Below are 22456 nucleotides of genomic sequence, written 5' to 3' on the forward strand. Positions count from 1 at the left end.
GGAACTCAGCAGGCCAGGCAGTGTCGATGGAAAAAAGTACAGTCAATGTTTCAGGCCGAGACCCTTCATCAGGAATGGAAGAAAAAAAAAGATGAGGAGCAGATTCAAGAGGTGGGGGAGGGGAGAGAGAAATACAAGGTGTTCCATGCTCTATCCCCCTGAGATCTCTCTTGGATCTCTTGGCTCCAAGCCATAGATACTGACTGTCAGGGTCTCACCCATACTGAATCTGGCACTGTGATTCAGAAGGGAGAAGAGGACTGCGGTAGTGATAGGGGATTCAGTGGTTGAAGGAGTAGACACGAGATCTGTGGACGTGATAGAGGCATCTGGATGGCGTGTTGCCTTTCAGGTGCCTGGGTCAGGAATGTCTCATATTGGGCTCACGTCATTCTAAGGGGGGAGGGTGAGCAGCTAGAAGTCCTGATATATATTGACACCAATGACATAGGTAGGAAAAGGGAGAATCCCATGAAGAGAGAATTTAGGGAGCTTGGTAGAAAGGTGAAAAAGAGGCCCTTCAATGTTTAAATCTCTGGATTGCTGCCGGTGCCCAGTGCCTGTGAGCGTAAGAATAGAATGATTTGCAGATGAACGTGTGGCTAAGGAACTGGTGCAGGAGGCAGGGCTTTGGATTTCTAGGTTATTGGGAATTTCTGGAACTTCTGGGGAAGGTATGACCTGTACAAAAAGGACGAGCTACACCTGAACTCGAGGGGGACCGATATCCTTGCAGACAGGTTTGCTAGAACTGTTGGGGTGGGTTTAAACGAATTTGGCAGGGAGGGTAGGAAACAGTGATAGGGCTGAGAATGGGTCAGTTGGTTTACAAATGAAGGCAGAGACTGAAAAAGGGACAGGTAGACAATAGGGCAAAACTTCAGTCAGTGGGATGAGTTGCAGTATGACAGGGACACAATTGGAAAGGGTGATGAACATCGGACTAAAGATAGTATATTTGCCCTGTATTTATGGGGAGGGGAACTGAGTTTGGAGATTCTAAGGGACTGTAAACAGCTGGAAAAGGAGAATATTTCCGATGTCTTGGTGGGCTGAACATTCAGTAAATCCCTGTGACTGATGAGACATGCACTCAGTTTATGAGGTAGACCTGCTCATTAATGCGAATATTTATTTATTGAGGTACAGAGGAGAATAGACCCTTTTGCTCCTTCGAGCCCAGCAACCCTCTGATTTAATTCTAGACTAATCACGGGACAATTTACAATGGCCAATTATCCTACCAACTGGTACGTCTTTGGACTGGGAGGAAACCAAAGCACCCCGAGGAAACCAACATGGTCACAAGGACAAACTCCCTACATTCAGCAGTGGGAATTGAACCCGTGGCGCCTGCCTGTGCTAACCATTACGCTACCATGCCAGCCCAATATCTAATCAGCCAATTACGTGGCAGCAACTCAATGCACAAAAGTGTGCAGATCTGGTTGAGAGTTTCAGTTGTTATTCAAACCAAACATCAGTATGGGGAAGAAATGTGATCTATGTGACTTTAACCTTCGAATCATTGTTGGCACCATTCGGGGTGATGAGTATCTCAGAAACCGCTGATCTCTTGGGATTTTCACACACAACAGTCTCTAGAGCTTACAGAGAATAGTGCGAAAAACAAAGACAAGAAAACTTCCAGTGAGAGGCAGTTCTGTGGGCAAACCACCTTAGAACATAGAACAGTACGGCCCACAATGTCGTGCCGAACCGGCTGAGAAGTACATCAAATGCCTTCTAAAACAAATCCCTCCTATCTACACAATGTCAATATCCATCCATTTCTCTCCTATGCATATGCCTAGCTAAACGTTTCTCTTAAGTTTTGTAATGTATTTGCCTCTATCACCGTACCTGGCAGTGCAATCCAGGCATCCAGCATTTTCTGACTAAAAGAACTTACTCCTCATATCCCTTTTGAACATACCCCTCTCATCTTCAATGTGTGCCCCCTGGTATTGGACATTCCTACCCTCGGAAAACTATTCTCCCTGTCTACGCTATCTACGCCTCTCATAATTATATAAACCTCTATCAGATCTCCCCTGAGCCAATGTGGCTCCAGAGATAACTACCCGAGTTTATCCGGCCTCTCGTGACAGCACATACCCTCTAAACCAGACAGCATCCCAGTAAACCTCTTCTGCACCGTCTCCGAAGCCTCAGTGTCCTTCTGGGGCAACCAGGACTGTATGCAATAATCCAGATGTGTCCCAACCAGCGTTTCATAAAGTTGCAACATAACTTCTTGACTTTTAGAAACATAGAAACATAGAAAATAGGTGCAGCAGTAGGCCATTCGGCCCTTCGAACCTGCACCGCCATTCAGTATGATCATGGCTGATCATCCAACTTAGAACCCTGTACCTACCTTCCCTCCATACCCCCGATCCCTTTAGCCACAAGGGCAATATCTAACTCCCTCTTAAATATAGCCAATGAACTGGCTTCAACTGTTTTCCGTGGCAGAGAATTCCACAGATTCACCACTCCCTGTGTGAAGAAGGTTTTGCTCATCTCGGTCCTAAAAGGCTTCCCCTTTATCCTCAAACTGTGACCCCTCGTTCTGGACTTCCCCAACATCGGGAACAATCTTCCTGCATCTCAATGCCTTGAGTAATAAAAGCAAGCATTCCATATACCCGTAAGGGGTTTCTTCTTTTATGTTACAGCGTAGGCTAATTAAAGCGGCTTCTTTGTTATGTTAACTGCTGAGAAAATTTGGGTTATATTATTGATAAGAGAACGAACGAACCAATTGGGATAGATGTTATTCTTTCTTGTGTGTCTGTAAGCTATTGTGACGCGCGGATTTTTGGGGGCAGAAGGCGCGATGGGGAGAGGGAGAGAGTGGACGCGGTGCTGTGAGCTGGCTAACGGGGTCGGACCCCGAGCAGGAGTCCGAGGGCCAGGGTCTTCGGCGAGGAGAGGAGACGGAGACAGACTCGTGTGGAGCGTCTGGTCAACCACCGTGGTTGGTCTCAGGCGGCAGGTCGAGGTGGTCAGAGCGGACAGAATGGTGAAGAGAGGACCCTTACTAGAGCTCCAACTGTTTGTGCTTGAAGAGGTTGAACTTTGATAAGTGTGGCGCCTTTTATTTTCCTTTTATATTTTATCTCTATTAATTACATAGTTCCAGTAAGATTTATAAAGTGTAATCATTTAATCGCATATGGTGTATTGTCTGTTATTTGGGCGGGGTGGGGTACCTCACACAGCATCCACACAAACTTAATTACCCAGTTTGGCGGGGCCCAGGGCTGTTTCCCCTGGACGACAGCGAGTTGAGCGAGCCTGAGGCTTTCCAGGGAGCTGCATACCTCTTTAACCACCCTATCGACCTATGCAGCCACTTTCAGTAGCTTTGAACTTGGACCTCAAGGTCACTCTGCTCAGCAGCAGTTGCCCTTGCATTACCAAGGCTCCTTTAATGTCTGCCCAGTGACATGCCAGAGTGTATGGCGAGGATCTGACGCCAGGTTCAGCGCTCCCCAACCCAATAATCTTCCGACACAAATTATGTAGAATTTCGCACGATGGTAGTGTGTGTGGTATTCCAGCGAAATTTATTTTCCAATCAGCAAGTTTCCACGTGTAAATCTGTGAAAAGATTATCGGTTCGAATATAACATTTATCGTTGGAGCCAATACTTTATACTTTATTGTCGCCAAACAATTGGTACTAGAACGTAAATCATCACAGCGATATTTGATTCTGCGCTTCACACTCCCTGGATTACAGATACTAAATGTTAAAAATATTTAAAATAGTTAAAATTATTAAATATTAAAAATTTAAATTATAAATCATAAATAGAAAATAGAAAAAATGGAAGTATGGTATTTCAAGAAAAGCCGAGAGGCAGGTCCGGATATTTGGAGGGTACGGCCCAGATCCGGGTCAGGATCCGTTCAGCAGTCTTATCACAGTTGGAAAGAAGCTGTTCCCAAATCTGGCCGTACGAGTCTTCAAGCTCCTGAGCCTTCTCCCGGAGGGAAGAGGGACGAAAAGTGTGTTGGCTGGGTGGGTCGTGTCCTTGATTATCCTGGCAGCACTGCTCCGACAGCGTGCGGTGTAAAATGAGTCCACGGACGGAAGATTGGTTTGTGTGATGTGCTGCACCGTGTTCACGATCTTCTGCAGCTTCTTTCGGTCTTGGACAGGACAACTTCCATACCACGTTGTGATGCACCCTAGAAGAATGCTTTCTACGGTGCATCTATAAAAATTAGTGAGGGTTTTAGGGGACAGGCCAAATTTCTTTAGTTTTCTCAGGAAGTAAAGGTGCTGGTGGGCCTTCTTGGCAGTGGACTCTGCTTGGTTGGACCAAGTCAGGTCATTTGTGATATTGACCCCGAGGAACTTAAAGCTTTTGACCTGTTCCACTTGCGCACCGCCGATGTAAATTGGGTCGTGCGGTCCGCTACTCCTTCTGAAATCAACAACCAATTCCTTCGTCTTGCTGACGTTGAGGGTTAGGTTATTGTCTTCGCACCATGCCACCAGGTTCTTAATTTCCTCTCTGTACTCAAACTCATCATTACCCGAGATACAGCCTACAATTGTTGTGTCATCAGCAAACTTATTTATTGAGTTTGATGGAAACTTGGCTACACAATCATGAGTGTACAGTGAGTACAGCAGGGGGCTGAGTACACAGTCTTGTGGGGCACCGGTGCTCAGAGTGACTGTAGAGGAGAGCTTGACCCCTATTTTTACAGCCTGGGTCCTGTCCATGATGAAGTTGAGGATCCAGCTGCAGATCTGAGTGCTAAGGCTCAGGTTCCGGAGCTTAGGAATCAGTTTATTTGGGATGATGGTATTAAAGGCAGAGCTGTAGTCAATGAAAAGGAGCCTTACGTATGCATCAATAGTTAAGTTCACCTAACCTGAGCAATTACTAACTGACCAATTGAGATAACTGGATATTTTATTGCGTTGTTAAGCTGCTCCCGGAATTTTGATTGGGTCGCGGCATAAATGAAGGTGTTCGTGCAGCAACTTAATGTCAGCATCATATACGCGACCTGCTGAAATAGGAACGTAGACTCGGTATCGTTATCGGGGTCGACCTGCGCGATGTGGTAGTACAAGAAGTTAATGACGTAGGGTAACCACAGAAGAAGGAAGTTTCCGGTTACTGCAAAGAGTAAAATGACAGACTTCCTTCTGCTCTCCATCTCCGGGTCGCTCCGGTCTTTTACTGTCCGCTGGCCCCTCAGTCTCTTACGGATCTGACTGGCCACTAAAATGTGCCTGACAGTCAACGCATTGAGCAGGAGGATGAGAGCGAATGGCAACAGCGGTTTCGAAACCTTGTCAAGCCAGTCAAATGCCACCCATCCGCTCTCGGTGTAATACCCTGGTTTTCTTGGGCACCCCCACGGGATATTGTCGATGAACTCTTCAGGTTCAAGCGTAAAGTAGATAGGTATATTTTTAATGCCACACACTGCGCTGACAGTGGCGAGAACCGCAGCGGCCATGTTAACGGTACAATACTTTACTTTCAATTTATCGCAACAAATCGCGATAAAACGATCGAATGAGAAAGCGACAGTGAACCAGACTGAGGAGTCTGTGATGGCTCCAAAACTCCCGGCGATTGTGCTGCACACGGGGGTTACCTCGATGAAAGATCCGGGAAAGTAATGGAAAACGAGCCGCCACAAGAGCACCGCGACTGCCAGAACGAGCTGGTCCACCGCTGCCAGGGCCACCAGGTACCGAGAGGTGCAGGCGGAGAGGCCGCATTTCCCCCGGGACAGGACTACAATCCCCAGGAGGTTAACTGTAAACAAAAAGGCAAATACATATGATAGTCGCGGTATCTGTAGTTTCCCCATTGGTGTTGAAATCGCTCACGGTGCCTACTCTCTTTACTAAACCACGGGCAAATTAAAGGAGGCGAGTAAAATGATGGCCATTTTATTTGACTTTTCCATCGTGTTTCTGGGCGCAGAGAGAGAAAGAGACAATCTCCCGATCTCCCACAGAATGCCGCGCTAACTATCGCCTGAGTTTCGCGACAAAACGAAACCCCCTCGTCCACGCCGCTCTATTCTCTGGTCCTGAACTACTTCACCGTAGGGAATATCCTCTCCGTGGAGTTCCTCAGCATTTAAGACCATAAAATGTAGGAGCAAAATTCGGCCATTCCGCTCATCGAGACTGATACAATTTTCCGCTCAGCCACAATCTCCTGCCTTCTCCCGCTATCCCTTCATGCCCCGGCCAATCAAAAATCTATCAGCTTCTGCATAAAGAATGTGGCAACGAATTCCACAGATCTGGCTAAAGACATTCTTCCTTATCTCCATTCTAAACGGACGCCCTTCCATTCTGAGGCCGTGTCCTCTGGTGCGAGACTCTCCCACCTGAGGAAACATCCTCTCCATATCCACTCTATCGATGTCTTTCACCATTCGATAGGTTTCAATTAGTCACGCCTCATTCTTCTGAATGACTTACTGTCCGCGTCCTCTCCATCCAGGCCTTTCACTATCGGTTCGGTTTCATCCCCGGGATCATTCTCAAAACCTTCTGCAATGCCAGCCATGGTAACTGCAGAAAACGTGATCTTCCTTCATTCAATCACGTAGGAGTCATTTACTGGCAATGAATTTCACAGATTCACTACTCTCGGGCTAAAGAAATTTCGTCCTCATGTCTCTTCCAAAGGAATATCTTTCTATTCTGAGGCTGTGCTCTCTGCTCCTAGACTCCCCCACTGCAGCAGAAATCCTCTCCACGTCACATTCTCTAAGCATTCCAATATTCGATATGTTTTCATAGAACCATAGAAACTACAGCACAGAAACAGGCCCTTTGGCCCTCCTTGGCTGTGCCGAACCATTTTCTGCCTAGTCCCACTGACCTGCACACGGACCATATCCGTCCATACACCTCCCATCCATGTATCTGTCCAATTTATTCTTAAATGTTAAAAAAGAACCCGCACTTACCACCTGGTCTGGCAGCTCATTCCATACTCCCACCACTCTCTGCGTGAAGAAGCCCCCCCTAATGTTCCCTTTAAACTTCCCCCCTGTCACCCTTAACCCATGTCCTCTGGTTTTTTTCTCCCCTTGCCTCAGTGGAAAAAGCCTGCTTGCATTCACTCTATACCCATCATAATTTTATATACCTCTATCAAATCTCCCCTCATTCTTCTACGCTCAGTGAGATTCTCCCTCATTCTTCTAAAACTCAATGATACAAGCCCGGATCCATTGAACACTTCTCGTACATTCACCCCTTCTTCCTGGGATCACAGCCCTCTGGACTCTCTCCGATGCCAGCGCACCCTTTCGTGTACAAAGAGACCAAAACTGCTCGCAACACTTCAAGTGCGATCTGACCAACAGCCTCGGCATTACATCCTTGATTATACATTCTCGTCCTCTCGGAATGAATGCTAAATGCTTTGGAATGCTAATATTTGAGGGCTATCAAAACTTGCAGCCGGATCTCGACCAGCTGGAAAAGAAGATGTGCCGAATGACGGCAGATGGGTTGAACGCAGGGAAGCGTGAGGTTCTAGAAGTGTGCAGAGGACACACCAGGGTAAGAATTACGCATTCGGAGGCTGAGGAGTGCAGTAGAACAGAGGGATCTAGGAATACCAACCCATAATACCCGAAAAGAGGCATCACAGGTGGATAGATGGGTATGACACTAGGCTGGGTCTAGTCTACTTAGAGCTATCGAGACTAAGGGGACGGGGGCGATAATCGTGCTCAGAATGATGAGGACAGACAAAGGGTGGAGAGAGGGGAATTTTTCCCTGCGGCCTCTAATCCCAGCGGGTGGCTTTAGAGAGGATGAGGGAGACGCTTTTTCACCCGGGGGGAGGGAAGGTGGGGTTAGAATCTGGAAAGCACTGCCTGACGGGACGATGGAGGTAGAGTTAACAACCAAGGAATATATTTTTTAAATTAATGAGACAGAGCGCGGAATCTATCTGGCCACACGCCGTCCGGCAACCTCCGATTCAACCCTAGCCTAATGACGGACAATTTACAATGACCAACCGTTACGTCTTTGGACTGTGGCGGGAGTCCACGCGTACACACTCCTTGCAGGCAGCGGCGGGAAATAAACCCGGGTCGTTGGCACTGTGAAGCGCTGCGCTACCGAGCCTCCGCAAGCATTTCGAGTTGGACTGGGAATGGGAGTTGGTTTATTATTGTCACGTGTACCGGGAAACATATTGTTCAACGGATCAAATCGGTACACAGTGCAATGAGGCTGACAAAGTAAAGCGATATCCCACATCAGGAAAGTGACCGGAGCACCATTTCTACTCGTTCTGCAAATATTGCGTTTATTTCGGAGCAGTGATATCGAAAAACGATTTCACGCCTTTATATCGAATGGACTAGATTTCTGCAATGCGCAGTGCAGAAAACCTCACGTTCCTTCACTCAGCTACCCAGGAGTCTTTTATTGGCGAGCTTCCCAGAGTATTAAGGCCTAATTCTTGGAGTTATGTGGAAATACTTGCTTTGTCGTGAAAGCGCGCCATGAAATTTCAACAATTATACCGTCGATGGTCGGTAGTGAATGGGAGCCCACTTACTGACCGAGACCCTGCTAAATCTCTTATCACAGCAGATGAACGTAAGATAATCACAAATTAAAAGTCTCACTTCAATGTTGATACTCACTCACCAGGGATACCAATGATTGCGAGGAGAATGTAATACGTGTTCTCAATCTCGGCAAATGTTCCCGCCATTTTCTTTGCAAAAGGATTCTGTCGACTCCGTAGTTAGTCTCTCTGAATGAATATTTCAGGCGATGTCTTACTGGAGCCTGTAATTTATGCAGTACAAATACCCCCGTGGGAAACTCGGGTGGAGTGTGTTCTGAACTGCGTCAAAGCGCAGAGATTGCGACATCAGAGAGAATGCGCGGATTGAAGAGAGTATATTTAGAAATGATTTTGGATACGATTGAGGAGGCATCCTCACATGCCGCGTCACTGCTCAGTACTGCAGCCGCTCGACAGCCCAGTAATCAAAAGCGCCCAACACATCACCCACACCAGCTGACCCGCCATCAAGAACATGTTGAAAGGTGCCGAAAAGAGGCCAGTGAAGGATCCCACCCTTCCCGGTCAATGACTGTTTGTCCCATTCCCATCAGGGCGGAGGCTACGTACTGTACTGTGCAAAAGTCTTAGGCACCCGCAGCTATATAGACAGTTTGTACCTTAAACTTTTGCACAGTACTGAACGTTCACTTAAGATGTTTTGAAAGTTCAAAGTAAATTTCTTTTATCAAAGTACATATATGCCACCATATACTGCTCATTTTCTTGCGGGCGTTCACAGTAGAACAAAGAAATACAAATGAATCAATGAAAAACTACACACAAAGACTGACAAAACGAAGAACAAAATACACTACTTTTACTACTAATAATATATAAACCAATAGATAAATTAGGTAGATAGAAAGAGCAAATTCGGAATCAAACGGCCAACTGAACTAATCTCTTCTTACTACGTCATGTCCATGTCATTCCATTTTCGTCACATTCATGAACCTATCGAAACTATGGTGGGTGCACTCTGCAGTCCTCGCTGAGCACAGCTCTCAGTCTGATACTCAGATACGTCTCGCCCCTCAGTCTGATACTCAGATACGTCTCGCCCCTCAGTCTGATACTCAGATATGCCCCCCCCGCCACCACGCCAGTGTGAAGCTTGGATATGCCCCGCTCCAAAGTGTAATGCTCGGATGCACCCCGCCCGCACAGCAGAAGGCTGCGATACGAGGGGTAACTGATAACTTCGTGGCCTAAGGTAGAAGGAGTCAATTTTAGAAAACTTAGCACATCCACTTTTCCACATAGCCCCCTCCTACATGTACACACTTATGGAGCATACGGATCCCTTCTTTGTGGAAGTAGTCCACAGCAGGGGTGATTGATAAGTTCGTGGCCCAAGGTAGAAGGAGATGAGTTATTAACTTCAAACTTTCTGCATTATCACTGAAAGAGTTGAACCGCACTTGCATGTAACGAGAGCGTCTTGGACCTCCAGGTGGTCCACAGCAGGGGTGATTGATAAGTTCGTGGGCTAAGGTAGAAGATGAGTTATACAGCTCTCGTTACATGTTCAACTCTTTGAGTGAAAATGCAGAAAGTTTGATGTTAATAACTCATTTCCTTCCACCTTAGGCCACGAACTTATCAATCACCCCTCGGATGTCACACCCCTCGGTGCAAATCTCGGACACCATATAAGATATAGGTATGGAATGAAACGTTAGTGGAATGGTATAGACATTATATAGTAAGAATAGGTTAGTTCAGTTGGCTGATAAGATATAGGAGCAGAATTAGGCCATTTGGCCCATCGACTCTGCTCCGCCATTTCATCACGGCTGATCCAATTTTCCTTTCTTGCCTTCTCCCCGTATCCCTCCATGCCCCGACCAATCAAGAATCTATCAGCCTTTGCCTTAAATATTTACACAGACTAGGCCTCCGCATTTGCCTGTGGGGCAACGAACTCCATGGATCCACCACTCTCTGGCGAAAGAAATTCCTCCTCACCTCCGTTTTAAAAGGACGCCCCTCTATTTTAAGGTTATGTCTTGTGGACTTAGACTCTCCCATCAAGGAAACATCTCCACATCCACTCTCTCTATCGAGGTCTTTCACCATTCGAGGTCACCCCTCATTCTTCTGAATTCTAGTGAATACAGGCCCAGAGCCATCAGACACACAGTTCAAACCTGGATACCAACCCCCCCCCCCCCACCCCGCCCGCTCATGTAATGGTCGAATGTGCCCGTCCCCCAGTGCAGGATTCGGGCGTACGCCGCCCTTCGCAGTGTATGCCTGCGATATGCCCCGCACCCACAGTGCATGGAGTGGATTCGCCCCGCCCGTTTCAATGTAAGGCTCGGCAATGCCCCACATGCTGTAACATTTTCACACGCAAAAACCGCATTTCCTCTCACAAACAAAAGAAAGTCTTCAGATGCTGGAAATCCGAGCAACACACGCAAAATACCAGAGGAACGCAGCAGGTCAGGCAGCATTAGGGTTAGGGTTAGGGCCGCATTAGGGTTAGGGTCACATTAGGGTTAGGGTCGCATTAGGGTTAGGGTTAGGGCCGCATTAGGGTTAGGGTTAGGGCCGCATTAGGGTTAGGGTCACATTAGGGTTAGGGTCGCATTAGGGTTAGGGTTAGGACCGCATTAGGGTTAGGGTCACATTAGGGTTAGGGTCGCATTAGGGTTAGTGTTAGGGTTAGGGTTAGGTTTAGAGTTAGGGCCTAACCCTTCCCTGACGTCAACTGTACGCTTTTCCTAGACGCTGCCTGGCCTCCTGAGTTCCTCCGGCATTTTGTGCGCGTTGACCGAATTTCCTCTCCTTTCTTTCCCCTGTCAGCTACTTCCTTGTTGTCTGTTTTATCTCCTAGCATCTGGAACCCGTGTCTTCCTTTCCCGTTCTGCTTGGACTTTCACATCGAGGCTGTCCGCGTCCCTGCCACTTCCTGGTTTACCGCAGGTGACCGACGATCCTGCCGAGCTGCAGCGTCCCGAACAACTGACAGCCCCTGCCTCCGACCCTGACGCTCCTGGAGCCAATCCTGTCAGTGAGCCTCCGACAGCAACAGTGCCCCGCTCCAGGACGAGCTGGGATTTCCTCTGCCCGCCATGGGCGATGAGCCAAAGCCGTGTGCGCCTTTCCGGAAGGGGGAAGAGACTGCGAACGTCCCTCCAGACTCTGTCGCATCCATCCCGTCTGTGCCAGCGGCGGAGGAGGAGGCGGCCACTGACCCAGGGTCCCCCGGGGGCACCACCCCCGCACCGGCTACTGACTTCTCTCATCTGTACCCGCCACTCCCGCGCGGGAAGTTTTCCCCCATCGTTGTCCCCCCGTCCGTCAGCCACGGCGCCCGCGACGAGTTTTTCGCCTTACGGGTGAGTCTGCATCGCGCGTTGTTGGGAGGTAGGTCTGAAGTCCTGCGGGGCCCCCTGGGCCTCACCGATGTAATGTGATGGTGTGGATTGACTTGGGATCTGCTCTGTGTCTGGGTCCTGTGGTCTGGTGTGGATTTGGCATCCTGCAGTGCGTATGGGCAGCATCTCAGAGGCACCTGAGGGAGAAGAAGGTCTGAGATCTTGCTGCGCATGAGGAATATTTCTGCAGAGTTGGATCTAGGATCTTCTGAATCTGAATATTACAATGACCTATGCTGAGGAGGTAGAGACAGTGATGGAATCTTGCTGTGTACCTGGGTAATATTTCAGATGCACCTTTAAGGGTGTCCTGCTGTGCACCCGGGCATCGTTTCTGTGTGGCATGTTCTCTCTATCTCTATCTTTCTCCTGGGGAGGGGAGTATCTCTGTGTTCTGAGTGAATGGTTATGGTCTCTGCCTCTTCCTCAGCCAGGGACATTGCAAACAGCGATCAGCGAGACTGAGAAAAAACTGACGGACGAAGACGGAAAAGTGGAGAGCGCCTGGCTTCTGGTAGAGTGAGTGAAGCCCAGATCTCACTGGAGCCGAGGGGGGAGGATGTGTCTGGTTTTGACTGAGGGAGACAAGTCTGGGTGTAAGTGGAGAGTGGGCGAGTGAGGAGAGGGGCTGGGAGATTAGGTGGGGAATGAAAGAAATGGTAGAATGGAGAGGAGACTGAGAGGAGTTGGAGGGGAGAGAGTGTAGAGGGAGGATGAGGAAGGGGGCGGGTAGATACACAGTCGGGACCTGGGGAGTGCTATGGATGGAGGAGCCTCTGGGAATGTCCAATAATCCACAAAGGAGGCAAAGTTGGCGAAGGGGTTAGATGGTATACCAACCTTCATATGCCCATTGACATAGGAACAGAGTTAGGCCATTCACCCAATTGAGTCTGTTCCATTTTGGCTGATTTATTTTCCCCCTCAACTGCATTCTCCTGCCTTGTCCCCATAACCTATAATGCCCTTATTACTTAAATACCAATTAGCATTAGCGTTAAATATATCCAATGACTTCACCTCTACAACAGCCTGCAACAATGAATTCCACAGATGCACAACCCTCCGTCTAAGGAAGTTGCTCCGCCTCAAAAGGTCTGTCCTTCTATTCTGAGGCTGCACCCTTGTTTCTAGGCTCTCCCACCACTGGAAACATACACTGCATGTGCAATCCAACCAGGTCTTTCAATATTCGATAGACTTCAATGAGATTTCTTTGCATTTTTCTAAACTCCAGCAAGTAGAGCCCCAGAGCCATCGAACACTCGCCATATGTTAACACATTTGTTCTCGAGTTCGTTCTTGTAAACCACCCCAGGCACTCTCGTTTCTTACTTTCTTCCTTGGGCACTTAGCTGCCAGTGGAGCATGGGCCATCGAAGACCTCCGGTGTCCAACGTCTTTAAAGTCGATGGTATGGTTGGAGTACATCAACGCTTCTACAATCCATTGCATCCCCTTTACAGGGGATTATTTGCAGATCCCAAAACTGCTCACTTTGCTCCTAGTGTGGTCTCACCAATGCCAGATAAAGCTTCAGCGTTACATCCTTGCTTTTATATTCTAGTGCCTGGAAATGAATGCCAACATTGCATTTGCCTTCCTTACTATTGACTCAACCTGCAAGTTGACACTTAAGGAATTCTAAGCTAGAGCTCCCTTTGCATTTCTGATCTCTGAATTTGCTCCCTGTTTAGAAAATAGTCTTTGCCTTTATTCCTTTTACCAAAGTGAATGGCCATATACCACCCTACGCTCTACAAAGCTGAGCTTGCACTTGCCTTCATTGCATTAGAAGTCCAGCTGTGGGGTCAATGCTGGAAGTAGGTGGAAGTTCAAAGTTCAAAGTAAATTTATTAGCAAAGTATATACTTATACAACTCTGAGATTCAACCTGGTGGGCATCACAGTAAATACAAAGTATAGAACCACCCACAACAATATGGACAAAGAGCCAATGTGAAAAGATAAAAAAAACTATACAAATGCAAAGAGAAAAATAAAACAAAGTATTAATAATAATAGATAATTAAGCAATAAATATCATGAACATGAGATGAAAAGTCCTAGAAAGAAAGTCCATAGTTTGTGGGAACAGCTCAGTGTGTGGGTGGGTGAAGTTGTCCTCTCTGGTTCAGTTAGGCTGCAGGCAGGAGTCGGGAGTGGGTGAGGATGCGGCTCAGTTTTCAGTGGATGTTTAGGCTGTGTCTGGAGGTTGTATGCAGTGGCAGGCAGCTTCACCCCACTGCAAAGCTCCATCTTCAGGGAGCAACAGTGGTCCACACATTTTCATCTTCTTGCCCCATCCAGAGTGGACCACTGGAACCGGGAGATCGAGCGACTGGTGCTGCTGACGCCTCGGGTCTTGCTGGTGTGTCACTATGACTTTGTGGGCCTGTACTGTCACCTGATGCTCCGGATCCCCCTTCACTACATCGACAGCATCACGGTTGGGCCATTCCAGTTCCCGGCAAAGTCCTTCAGCAGGTGAGGAAAGGCGAGGGGTCTGCAGCAGCCCTGCCACTGTGAAGGGTATGATCCTGTGGGCTTTGCAAGGGAAAAGCAAATGTCTGAACAGTGATCAGGGGCCAGACTTAGGCTGAGGATTAGCCCTCTATCCATAGTTCGATGCCCTCCATTGATCTGGGGCAACCATGAACGTTGCATCCCACCTGCCCATGTTGATAAAGCAAGGCAGGGCAGTACAGTATGGAGAGGAGGTTGTTGCCCATGCAGCAGGCTCCCTTTCTCCACACGGCCGGTGAACTCAGAGGAATTCCAGAGACCAATAAATTTGGCAAAAGACTACCTTAGCCACTCCAGCTCTGGATTTTTCCCTCGGGGGTTTATTTCCAAAGCCTTTCCCATTAGTGGATGTAGCCACTCGGCAATGGAAGTTTGAGATCAGAGTTTTCCTTCCAGATGAGCTGCCAACCACAGCTGGTGAGCTACATCTGCCTGGAGTGACTGTTTTTAAGGCACCATTAACCCACTTTTCCCTTCCACCAGTCAGCAGAAATGGTTCTGTTGTAGTTAGCAGCTAAGGCACATGTGAACTTGGTTGTCAGAGGCTATTGGAGACATATGCAATTGAGAGCATTTAATACCTAGTAGGAGCTTATCTGCACTACATCCCCACCTCTACCAAAGCCCCCCACTCCCCAAACACCCTGGCTGTAACAACCTTAGGGAACCAAACTTTTGGTCATAGATCTGGATTCATGAGGAAGAAGCTTGTTTACACAATTCCCACCCACCACAGGTGCAAAGGCGAGGAGGGGCTCAGCCCCTCTTCCATTAAACCAGAGGTCAGGGGACATGTACCAGGAGCAAAGCAGACTGATTTAATACCCACCCCTACCACACTTCCTGCTTCCTGAACCCGAGATCCATGGACAGAAAATAGCTCCTGGAACACAGATGGATTGGAATATTGAAAGACCTAGGTACAGTGGAGAAGATGTTTCCAATTCTGCGTGAGTCTAGGTCCAGAAGGAACAGCCTCAGAATAGTAGAACATAGATGTGGAGGAATTTCTTCAGGTAGAGGGTGACAAATGTGTGGAATTTGTTGCCATGGAATGCTGTGGAGGCCAGGTTACTGAGTATTTTTAGAGTGGAGGTGATAGTCAGTGCATCAATGTGGCAGGGAGAAGGCAGGAGAATGGGGTTGAGAGTGATAATGAATGTTGTTGTGATGGAAGATTTTAACTTTCCTAATATTGACTGACATCTCCTTAGTGCAAGGGGTTTGGATGTGGTGGAGTTTGTTAGGTGTGTTCAGGAAGGTCTCCTGATACAATATGTTGATAAGACAACTAGAGGAGAGGTTGTACTTGATCAGGTATTGGAAAATGAACCTGGTCAGGTGTCAGATCTCTCGGTAGGATAGAGGTAGTGACCACAACTCTATCTCCTTCACCATAACGTTGATGAGGGATAGGAGCAGACAGTTTGGGAAAACATTTAATTGGGGTGGGGGGGAAATATGATGCTATCAGGCAGGAACTTGGGGGCAGAAGTTCTCAGGGAACTGCACTGCAGAAACGTGGCAAATGTTCAGAGAACATTTGCATGGAGTTCTACGTAGGTAGAACTCCACTGAGGCAGGGGAAAGATGGTAGAGTTATAAAACCATGGTGTACAAGGTATGTTGAAAATCTGGTTAAGAAGAAAAGAAAAGCTTATGAAAGGTTAAGAAACTAGGTACTGCTAGAGCTCTAGAAAATTACAAGATTGCTAGGAAGGAGTTTAAGAATGGAGTTAGAAGGGGCCAGAAGGCCTTGGTGGGCAGGATTAAGGAAAATCCCAAGGCATTCTACAAGTATGTGAAGAGCAAGAGGATGAGACTTGTGAGAATAGAACCAATCAGGTGTGATAGTGGAAATGTGTGCATGGAGTTGGAGGAGGTAGCAGAGATACTTAATGAATACTTTGTTTCAGTATTCACCAGGGAAAAAGACATTGGCAATTGTGGGGATGACCAGCAATTGAAATGCTTGAGCATGTAGATATTAAGAAAGAGGATGTGCTGGAGCTTTTGGAAAGCATCAAGTTAGATAAGTCACTGGGACTGGATGAGATGTATCCCAGGCTACTGTGGGAAGCAAGGGAGAAGATTGATGAGCCTCTGGTGATGATCTTTGCGTCATCAATAGGGACGGGAGGAGTACCAGAGGATTGGAGAGTTGCAAATTCTGTTCCCTTGTTCAAGAAAGGGAATGGAGAAAACCTAGCAAATTATAGACCAGTGAGTCTGACTTCAGTGGTGGGAAATTTGTTGAAGAAGATCCCGCGAGGCAGAATTTTTGAGCATTTGGAGAGACATTATCTGATTAGGGATAGTCAGCATGGCTTTATCAAGGGCAGGTTGTGCCTTATGAGTCTGGTTGAATTCTTTGAGGATGCAATAAAACACATTGATGAAGACAGAGCAGTGGATGTAGTGTATATGGATTTCAGTAGTACATTTGATAAGGTTCCCCATGCAAGGCTCCTTCAGAAAGTAAGGAGGCATGGGATCCAAGGAGACCTTACTTTGTGGATCCAGAATTGGCTTACCCACAGAAGGCAAAGGGTGGTTGTAGATGGTTAGTATTCTGCATGGAGGTCGGTGACCAGTGGTGCTCCTCAGGGATCTGTTCTGGGACCTCTCCCCTTCATGATTTTTATAAATGATCTGGATGAGGAAGTGGAAGGATGGGTTAGTAAGTTTGCTGATGACACAAAAGTTGGGGTGTTGTGGATAGTCTGGAGGGTTGTCAAAGGTTACAGTGGGACATCAATAGGATGCAGAACTGGGCTGAGAAGTGGCAGATGGATTTCAACCCAAATAACTCTGAAGTGGTTCATTTTGGTAGGTCCAATTTGAAGACAGAATATAATATAAATAGGCGAAGGATCTGAGAGATCTTGGGGTCCATGTCCATAGGACATTCAAAGCTGCTGCACAGGTTGACAGTGTTGTTAAGAAGGCATATGGTGTGTTGACCTTCATCAACTATGGGACTGAGTTCAAGAGCCGTGAGGTAATGTTACAGCTTTTCAAGACCTTGGGCAGACCCCTCTTAGAGTATTGTGTTCAGTTCTGGTCACCTCACTACAGGAAGGATGTGGATTCTATAGAGAGAGTGCAGGGGAGATTTACAAGGATGCTGCCTGGATTGGAGGGTGTATCTTATGAGAATAGGTTGAGTGAACTTGGCCTTTTCTCCTTGGAGTGACGGAGGATGAGAGGTGACCTGATAGAGGTGTATAAGAAGATGAGAGGCATTGATCGTGTGGATAGTCAGAGGCTTTTCACTGGGGTTGAAATGGCTAACACAAGGGGGCATAGTTTTAAGCTGCTTGGAAGTAGATGCAGAGGAGACGTCAGGGGTAAGTTTTTCCACACAGAGAGTGGTGGGTGTGTGGAATGCACTGCTGGTGGTGGTGGTGGAAGCGGATACAATAGGGTCTTCTAAGAGCCTCTTAGATAAGTACATGGAGCTGAGAAAAATAGAGGGCTACGAGGGGTGATTGATAGGTTCGTGGCCTAAGGTAGAAGGAGATGAGTTATACAGATCTTGTTACATGCACGGGCAGTTCAACTCTTTGAGTGATTATGCAGAAAGTTCAAAGTTAATAACTCATCTAACTTATCAATCACCCCTCATATGTGCTAGAGGAATTCTAGGCAGTCTCTGGGGTAGGTCACATGGTCGGCACAACATTGTGGGCCGAAGGGCCTGTAATGTGCTGTAGGTTTCTATGTTCTATGTTTTCTGTGCTGTGCATCAGCCTTGGTGGAATGGTGGAGCAGAGCAGGGGGCTGAATGGCTGAAATCTGCTCCTGATGCCCTGATCGATTCACCGCCTCATGAATCCCGGCATCAGCATTTCAGGAGTACGGGCCCTGGATGGTTAACCCCTTCACTTCTGAACTCAAGTGTTCTGGGGCAGGAACACAGGCCGACTTCATCCCTGACCATAACATGCTGGACAGGGATTGGAAGGAGGTTCTCGGGCAGAAACCCGTGCAGACCTTCCTAACACGGAGGTCAGGAGACAGGAATCCGGAGCAGGAAGTTTTACTGATCCGCCTTCCTCCCTTTCTTTCTCTGGAGTCGGAAGCAGGAAATGAGCTGATCTCCCCTTCCCCATCCGTCAGAATCTGCCTGTCTATGTAGCAGACTTCCCACGTGAATTCTGGGCATGGACTGAGCGCTGGTTCACCTCCTCGCTCATTGAGTGGGGATTGTGGGAGGAGAGGGGAGGGGTTGCATCAGGGTGAACTGGTGAGGTTTCGTGCCTCACCAATTTCCCTTCTCCGAAGATCGTGGTAGAGTGGGTTGAGAGTTCCTGAGATCCCGGGAGTGATGCAGTCTTGAGGTCGGGGGGGGGGGGGTGGAGATTCTGGACAAAGGGTGATCCAGCCAGGAGTTCCATGATGGATATGGTGAAAGATGAGGGCACATTACAACAGCTGTGGAGGTGGAGGAAGGTTACAGCTGTAGTCCCTGGTCATCACCGGACCCTGACCCTCACCACAAAGACTGTGTGGTGGCTGTCCATGTGGGAGTCTGCCCACGTCACGCACAGGAGCATTCCATTAAAGGATTAATATTGTGAGAATATAACTTCCGACTCGAGTGATTGCACTACTGTCTACGTAAAGCGGGTGTGTGTGTGTGAGGGAGAGAGCGAGAGAGGAGACAGACAGGCACACGTTGCGTGTGCGGTGTTGAAGTATATCTAGGGTATGGGAGTGATGTGTAGAAGGCACAAGGTTACAAGTGAGTGCGAGGGGTACCTTGAATGTCAGCTGATTGTGCTGCCCTTTGACCCCAGGCGTTCCGGTGTCGGCTTGCGGATCCAATGGGACAAACTGCGGGAGCCCTCCTTCCGTTCCCGGTGGAATCCATGGTCGCGGGATCTGCCGTTCGTCATTCTAACAGAACATCCCGGGGCAGAGAGGAAGCACGAGCTGTCCTCCTTCTGCGAGGTGAGGTGGGGCGTGGGTGGGGGAAATATCGCAGAAGAGGAGGGAGGCAGGAATGGCATTGAACGGGGGGAAGAGGAAGAAGAAGGTAGGAGTGAGGAAAGAGGGTGGAGGGAGGGGTGATGGATAGGAAAGTGAACGGTGTAATTGGGTGATGGGGCAGGGAGGACAAATGGAGAGAAGGGAGAGAAGAGCAGGTGGAGATGAGAGGGGAATGCATCAAAGTGACAGAGGGACGTTGAGAAGATGGAGGCAGGGGGACTGGGGAGTGAGAGTATCTAGTCAGCGTGAAGTGAGGGAGGGAAGGGGCCTCGGGAGGACAGAAGGAAGGAGGGCTAGAAATTGTGGATGTGGCAGAGGGAGGATGGTGGGAGCAGATGGAGAATTATCCGGAGGAGAGAGGGTATGTGGACTGTGTCGGGGGCGTGGAGAGAAGCAGAGTTGAGAGGGATGTTATAGGAGAGAACGCAGTGGGAGGGAGTTGGTGGGCTGGGAGAAGAGAGAAGGAGGTTGCACAGAAGGTGAGCTGAGAGCAGAGTCCTCTCAATCCTGATCTACCTCTCAATCCTGAACCACTTTAAACTACGTTAAGCTTTGTATCCACTCAGTGGCCACCTTATTCGTTATCTTCTGCACCAAGTGTGTGTTTGTGGTCATTTGCAGCTGTATTCCATCCCCTTCCAGCTTCTTCTGCACAACGCTGTTGTAATACGGTACATCGCTACGCACACCGCTCACTGTAACACTCAGACACTCTCATACACGCTGCGCTATGAGGCCTTACTCCGTACCACTCACTCTAACACTCCCTCTTCCCAGCACCCCTCTCACCACAGCATCAATCTTCAGCCTTCAATCTCTCGCCTTCGTTTTCCACACCCAACTTAGCCCTCGCTCTTTTTCTCTTTCCTCCGACCTCACTCCCTTTCACCTCCGCCCTACCCCAACTTTCCTCCATGCTGTTAAAATCCTGCACCTCCTTATATCTCATGGCCTCTCTGATCTCACTAGGCCTTACCAGCTTGACCACCCCTTGGCCTAGCCACTCTCCAGCACCCGTACGCCCCTCCCTTCCATCTAACCCTCAGCTGGCCACCCCTCCCTTTTCTCTATCCCCAGCTGGGTTTCCCGCCACTCTCTTCCACCATTGGCCTCCCCTCCCCTTCTCCCGCCCTCCCACCACCCCTCCCCACCCAGTCTCCAATCCACCTGGACCACCAGACACCTCCCATTCTCACATCTCCTCTGGCAGCAACTACCCATCCCTCTCTCCTCACAGCATCCTCTGCCTCCTACTTGCCTACTCCATCCCCATACACTCCCCCTTCTCCCTTTCCACCTCTTACCCTCCAAGAGCTCCTCACACTCTACCAATCCCCATTCTCTCCCTCACCCTTCCCTCCTTCCATCACGCCCCATCTCACTCTCCTCATCTCCTACCCCGCAGATGCAGCGCTTCCGCACCGAGCTGACGAGCCTGGCACTGACTGCGCACCAGAATCAGCCCCTCCCCGGCCGTGCCAACGGCCCCCTTCTGCTGGAGAAACCGATCCAGATGGAGACCTTTCTCGGTCTGGTATCTGCCTTCAGCAACTGGTCACAGCTGGGTTACTCCAAACCCCGTGGGCTCTTTGGCTTTTAGGAGTCACGGCAGCCCGCTGTCAGCACCAAAGTATAGCCGGTGGGCTCCTTATTAACTCATAAAGTGGACACCGAGCTTGTGTTCATGGTCTTCTGCTGCCACAGCGCATCCACTTCAAGGTTAGGCGTGCTGTGTGTTTAGAGATGCTCTTCAACACAACATTGTTGTAGTCAGTGTTTATCTGAGTAACTGTTGGCTTCCTGTCAGCCTGAACCAGTCTGGCCACTCTCCTCTGACCTGTTTCATTAACAAGGCGGTTTTGCCCGTAGAACACCTGCCCTCTGGACGTGTTGGTTTGTTTGTTTTCCGCACCATTCTCTGTAACCTTTGGAGACAGGGGATCAGATTTTCCTTGTACTGTATTTTGTATACCTGTATTGTATTTCTGCATCCATTAATAAATAAAATGAAAAGGAATCTGATTTTTCAATTTTCATTCTAAATATTTATAATATGCATACTGTATTACAAAAAACATTAGCAGTGGCGCAGAGCAATAACTCTAAGCTGTAAATCAATGTTAGAGTGGACGTTGATTCTGGTTCAGCTTGCAAGACAAGTTGATCACTGTTCAGAATCTGGAATAGAACCATAGAACCGTAGAACACTACAGTACAGAAAACAGGCCATTTGGCCCTTCTAGTCTTGTGCCGAAACTTTATTCCACTAGTCCCATTGACCTGTACCCAGTCCATAGCCCTCCACCACTGATAAGCTAACTCCAAATGGAATTCCACGTCCTGCTTCACTGCTCCCCTGGAACCAACCTCTGATGTTCTCAACAGATGCTCCGATTTCCACTTACATCCCAAGAGTGTGCGGGATAATTGTCCCTGGTCCGTGATGGAGAGGTACGGAACGCTGATAGGAACACTGTAAGACCATAAGATACAGGAGCAGAATTAGACCAATTGGCCCATCCAGTGTGTGCCATTCCATCATGGCTGACTTATTATCCCTCTCAACCCCATTCTCTTGCCTTAGGGTCATAGTGTCATAGAAAATGGAAAAAGGCCCCTCATACGGCCTAGTCCATGCAGAATTGTTTAAACTTCCTGGTCCTATTGACCCGCACCAGGACCATATCCCTCCATTCTCATTCCATCCATGTACCTATCCAAACTCTCTCAAACTTTGAAAACAAAATCGCATTCACCACTTATGCTGACAGCTTGTACTACACTCTCACTTGCATCTGAGTAAAGAAGTTCCCCTTAAACATCTCACGTTTCACCTTTAACCCATGAGGTTGAAGGTGTGACTAGTTGTAGCCTCACCTAACCTTAGTGCAAAAGCCTATTTGCATTTACCTCGTCTGCACCGCTCACAATTTTGTATAG

The 22456-nt window shown here is 48.2% G+C and overlaps 1 protein-coding gene and 1 long non-coding RNA gene across 2 annotated transcripts in view; one reads left to right on the forward strand and one right to left on the reverse strand.

Moving 5' to 3' along the window:
* The window catches only part of LOC140190219 (uncharacterized), a 34407-nt gene extending 25620 nt beyond the window's left edge, over positions 1-8787 (reverse strand). The window contains exon 1 of the long non-coding RNA XR_011883558.1: positions 8684-8787. This is a non-coding gene — a long non-coding RNA (uncharacterized lncRNA). The remainder of the gene's footprint in view (positions 1-8683) is intronic.
* A 2630-nt stretch (positions 8788-11417) lies between these two features.
* Positions 11418-21522, forward strand: LOC140189984 (tumor protein p63-regulated gene 1-like protein). The gene is made up of 5 exons (XM_072246368.1): positions 11418-11956; positions 12426-12514; positions 14306-14482; positions 19324-19477; positions 20922-21522. Exons 1-5 carry the CDS (start codon positions 11690-11692, stop codon positions 21114-21116), a joined length of 882 nt encoding a protein of 293 aa, XP_072102469.1. The 5' UTR covers positions 11418-11689; the 3' UTR covers positions 21117-21522.
* Positions 21523-22456: the final 934 nt, after the last annotated feature.

This window comes from Mobula birostris, chromosome 29, assembly GCF_030028105.1.
Source record: "Mobula birostris isolate sMobBir1 chromosome 29, sMobBir1.hap1, whole genome shotgun sequence".
NCBI classification, from domain to species: Eukaryota; Metazoa; Chordata; class Chondrichthyes; order Myliobatiformes; family Myliobatidae; genus Mobula; species Mobula birostris.

Bases quoted from the DNA above. Each gene is read 5' to 3' on its own strand.
- LOC140189984 (XM_072246368.1), top strand. From the start codon at position 11,690: ATGGGCGATGAGCCAAAGCCGTGTGCGCCTTTCCGGAAGGGGGAAGAG. The intron at 12,515-14,305 runs GTGAGTGAAGCC...TGCCCCATCCAG, and splicing joins AGCGCCTGGCTTCTGGTAGA to AGTGGACCACTGGAACCGGG. The intron at 14,483-19,323 runs GTGAGGAAAGGC...CTTTGACCCCAG, and splicing joins CCGGCAAAGTCCTTCAGCAG to GCGTTCCGGTGTCGGCTTGC.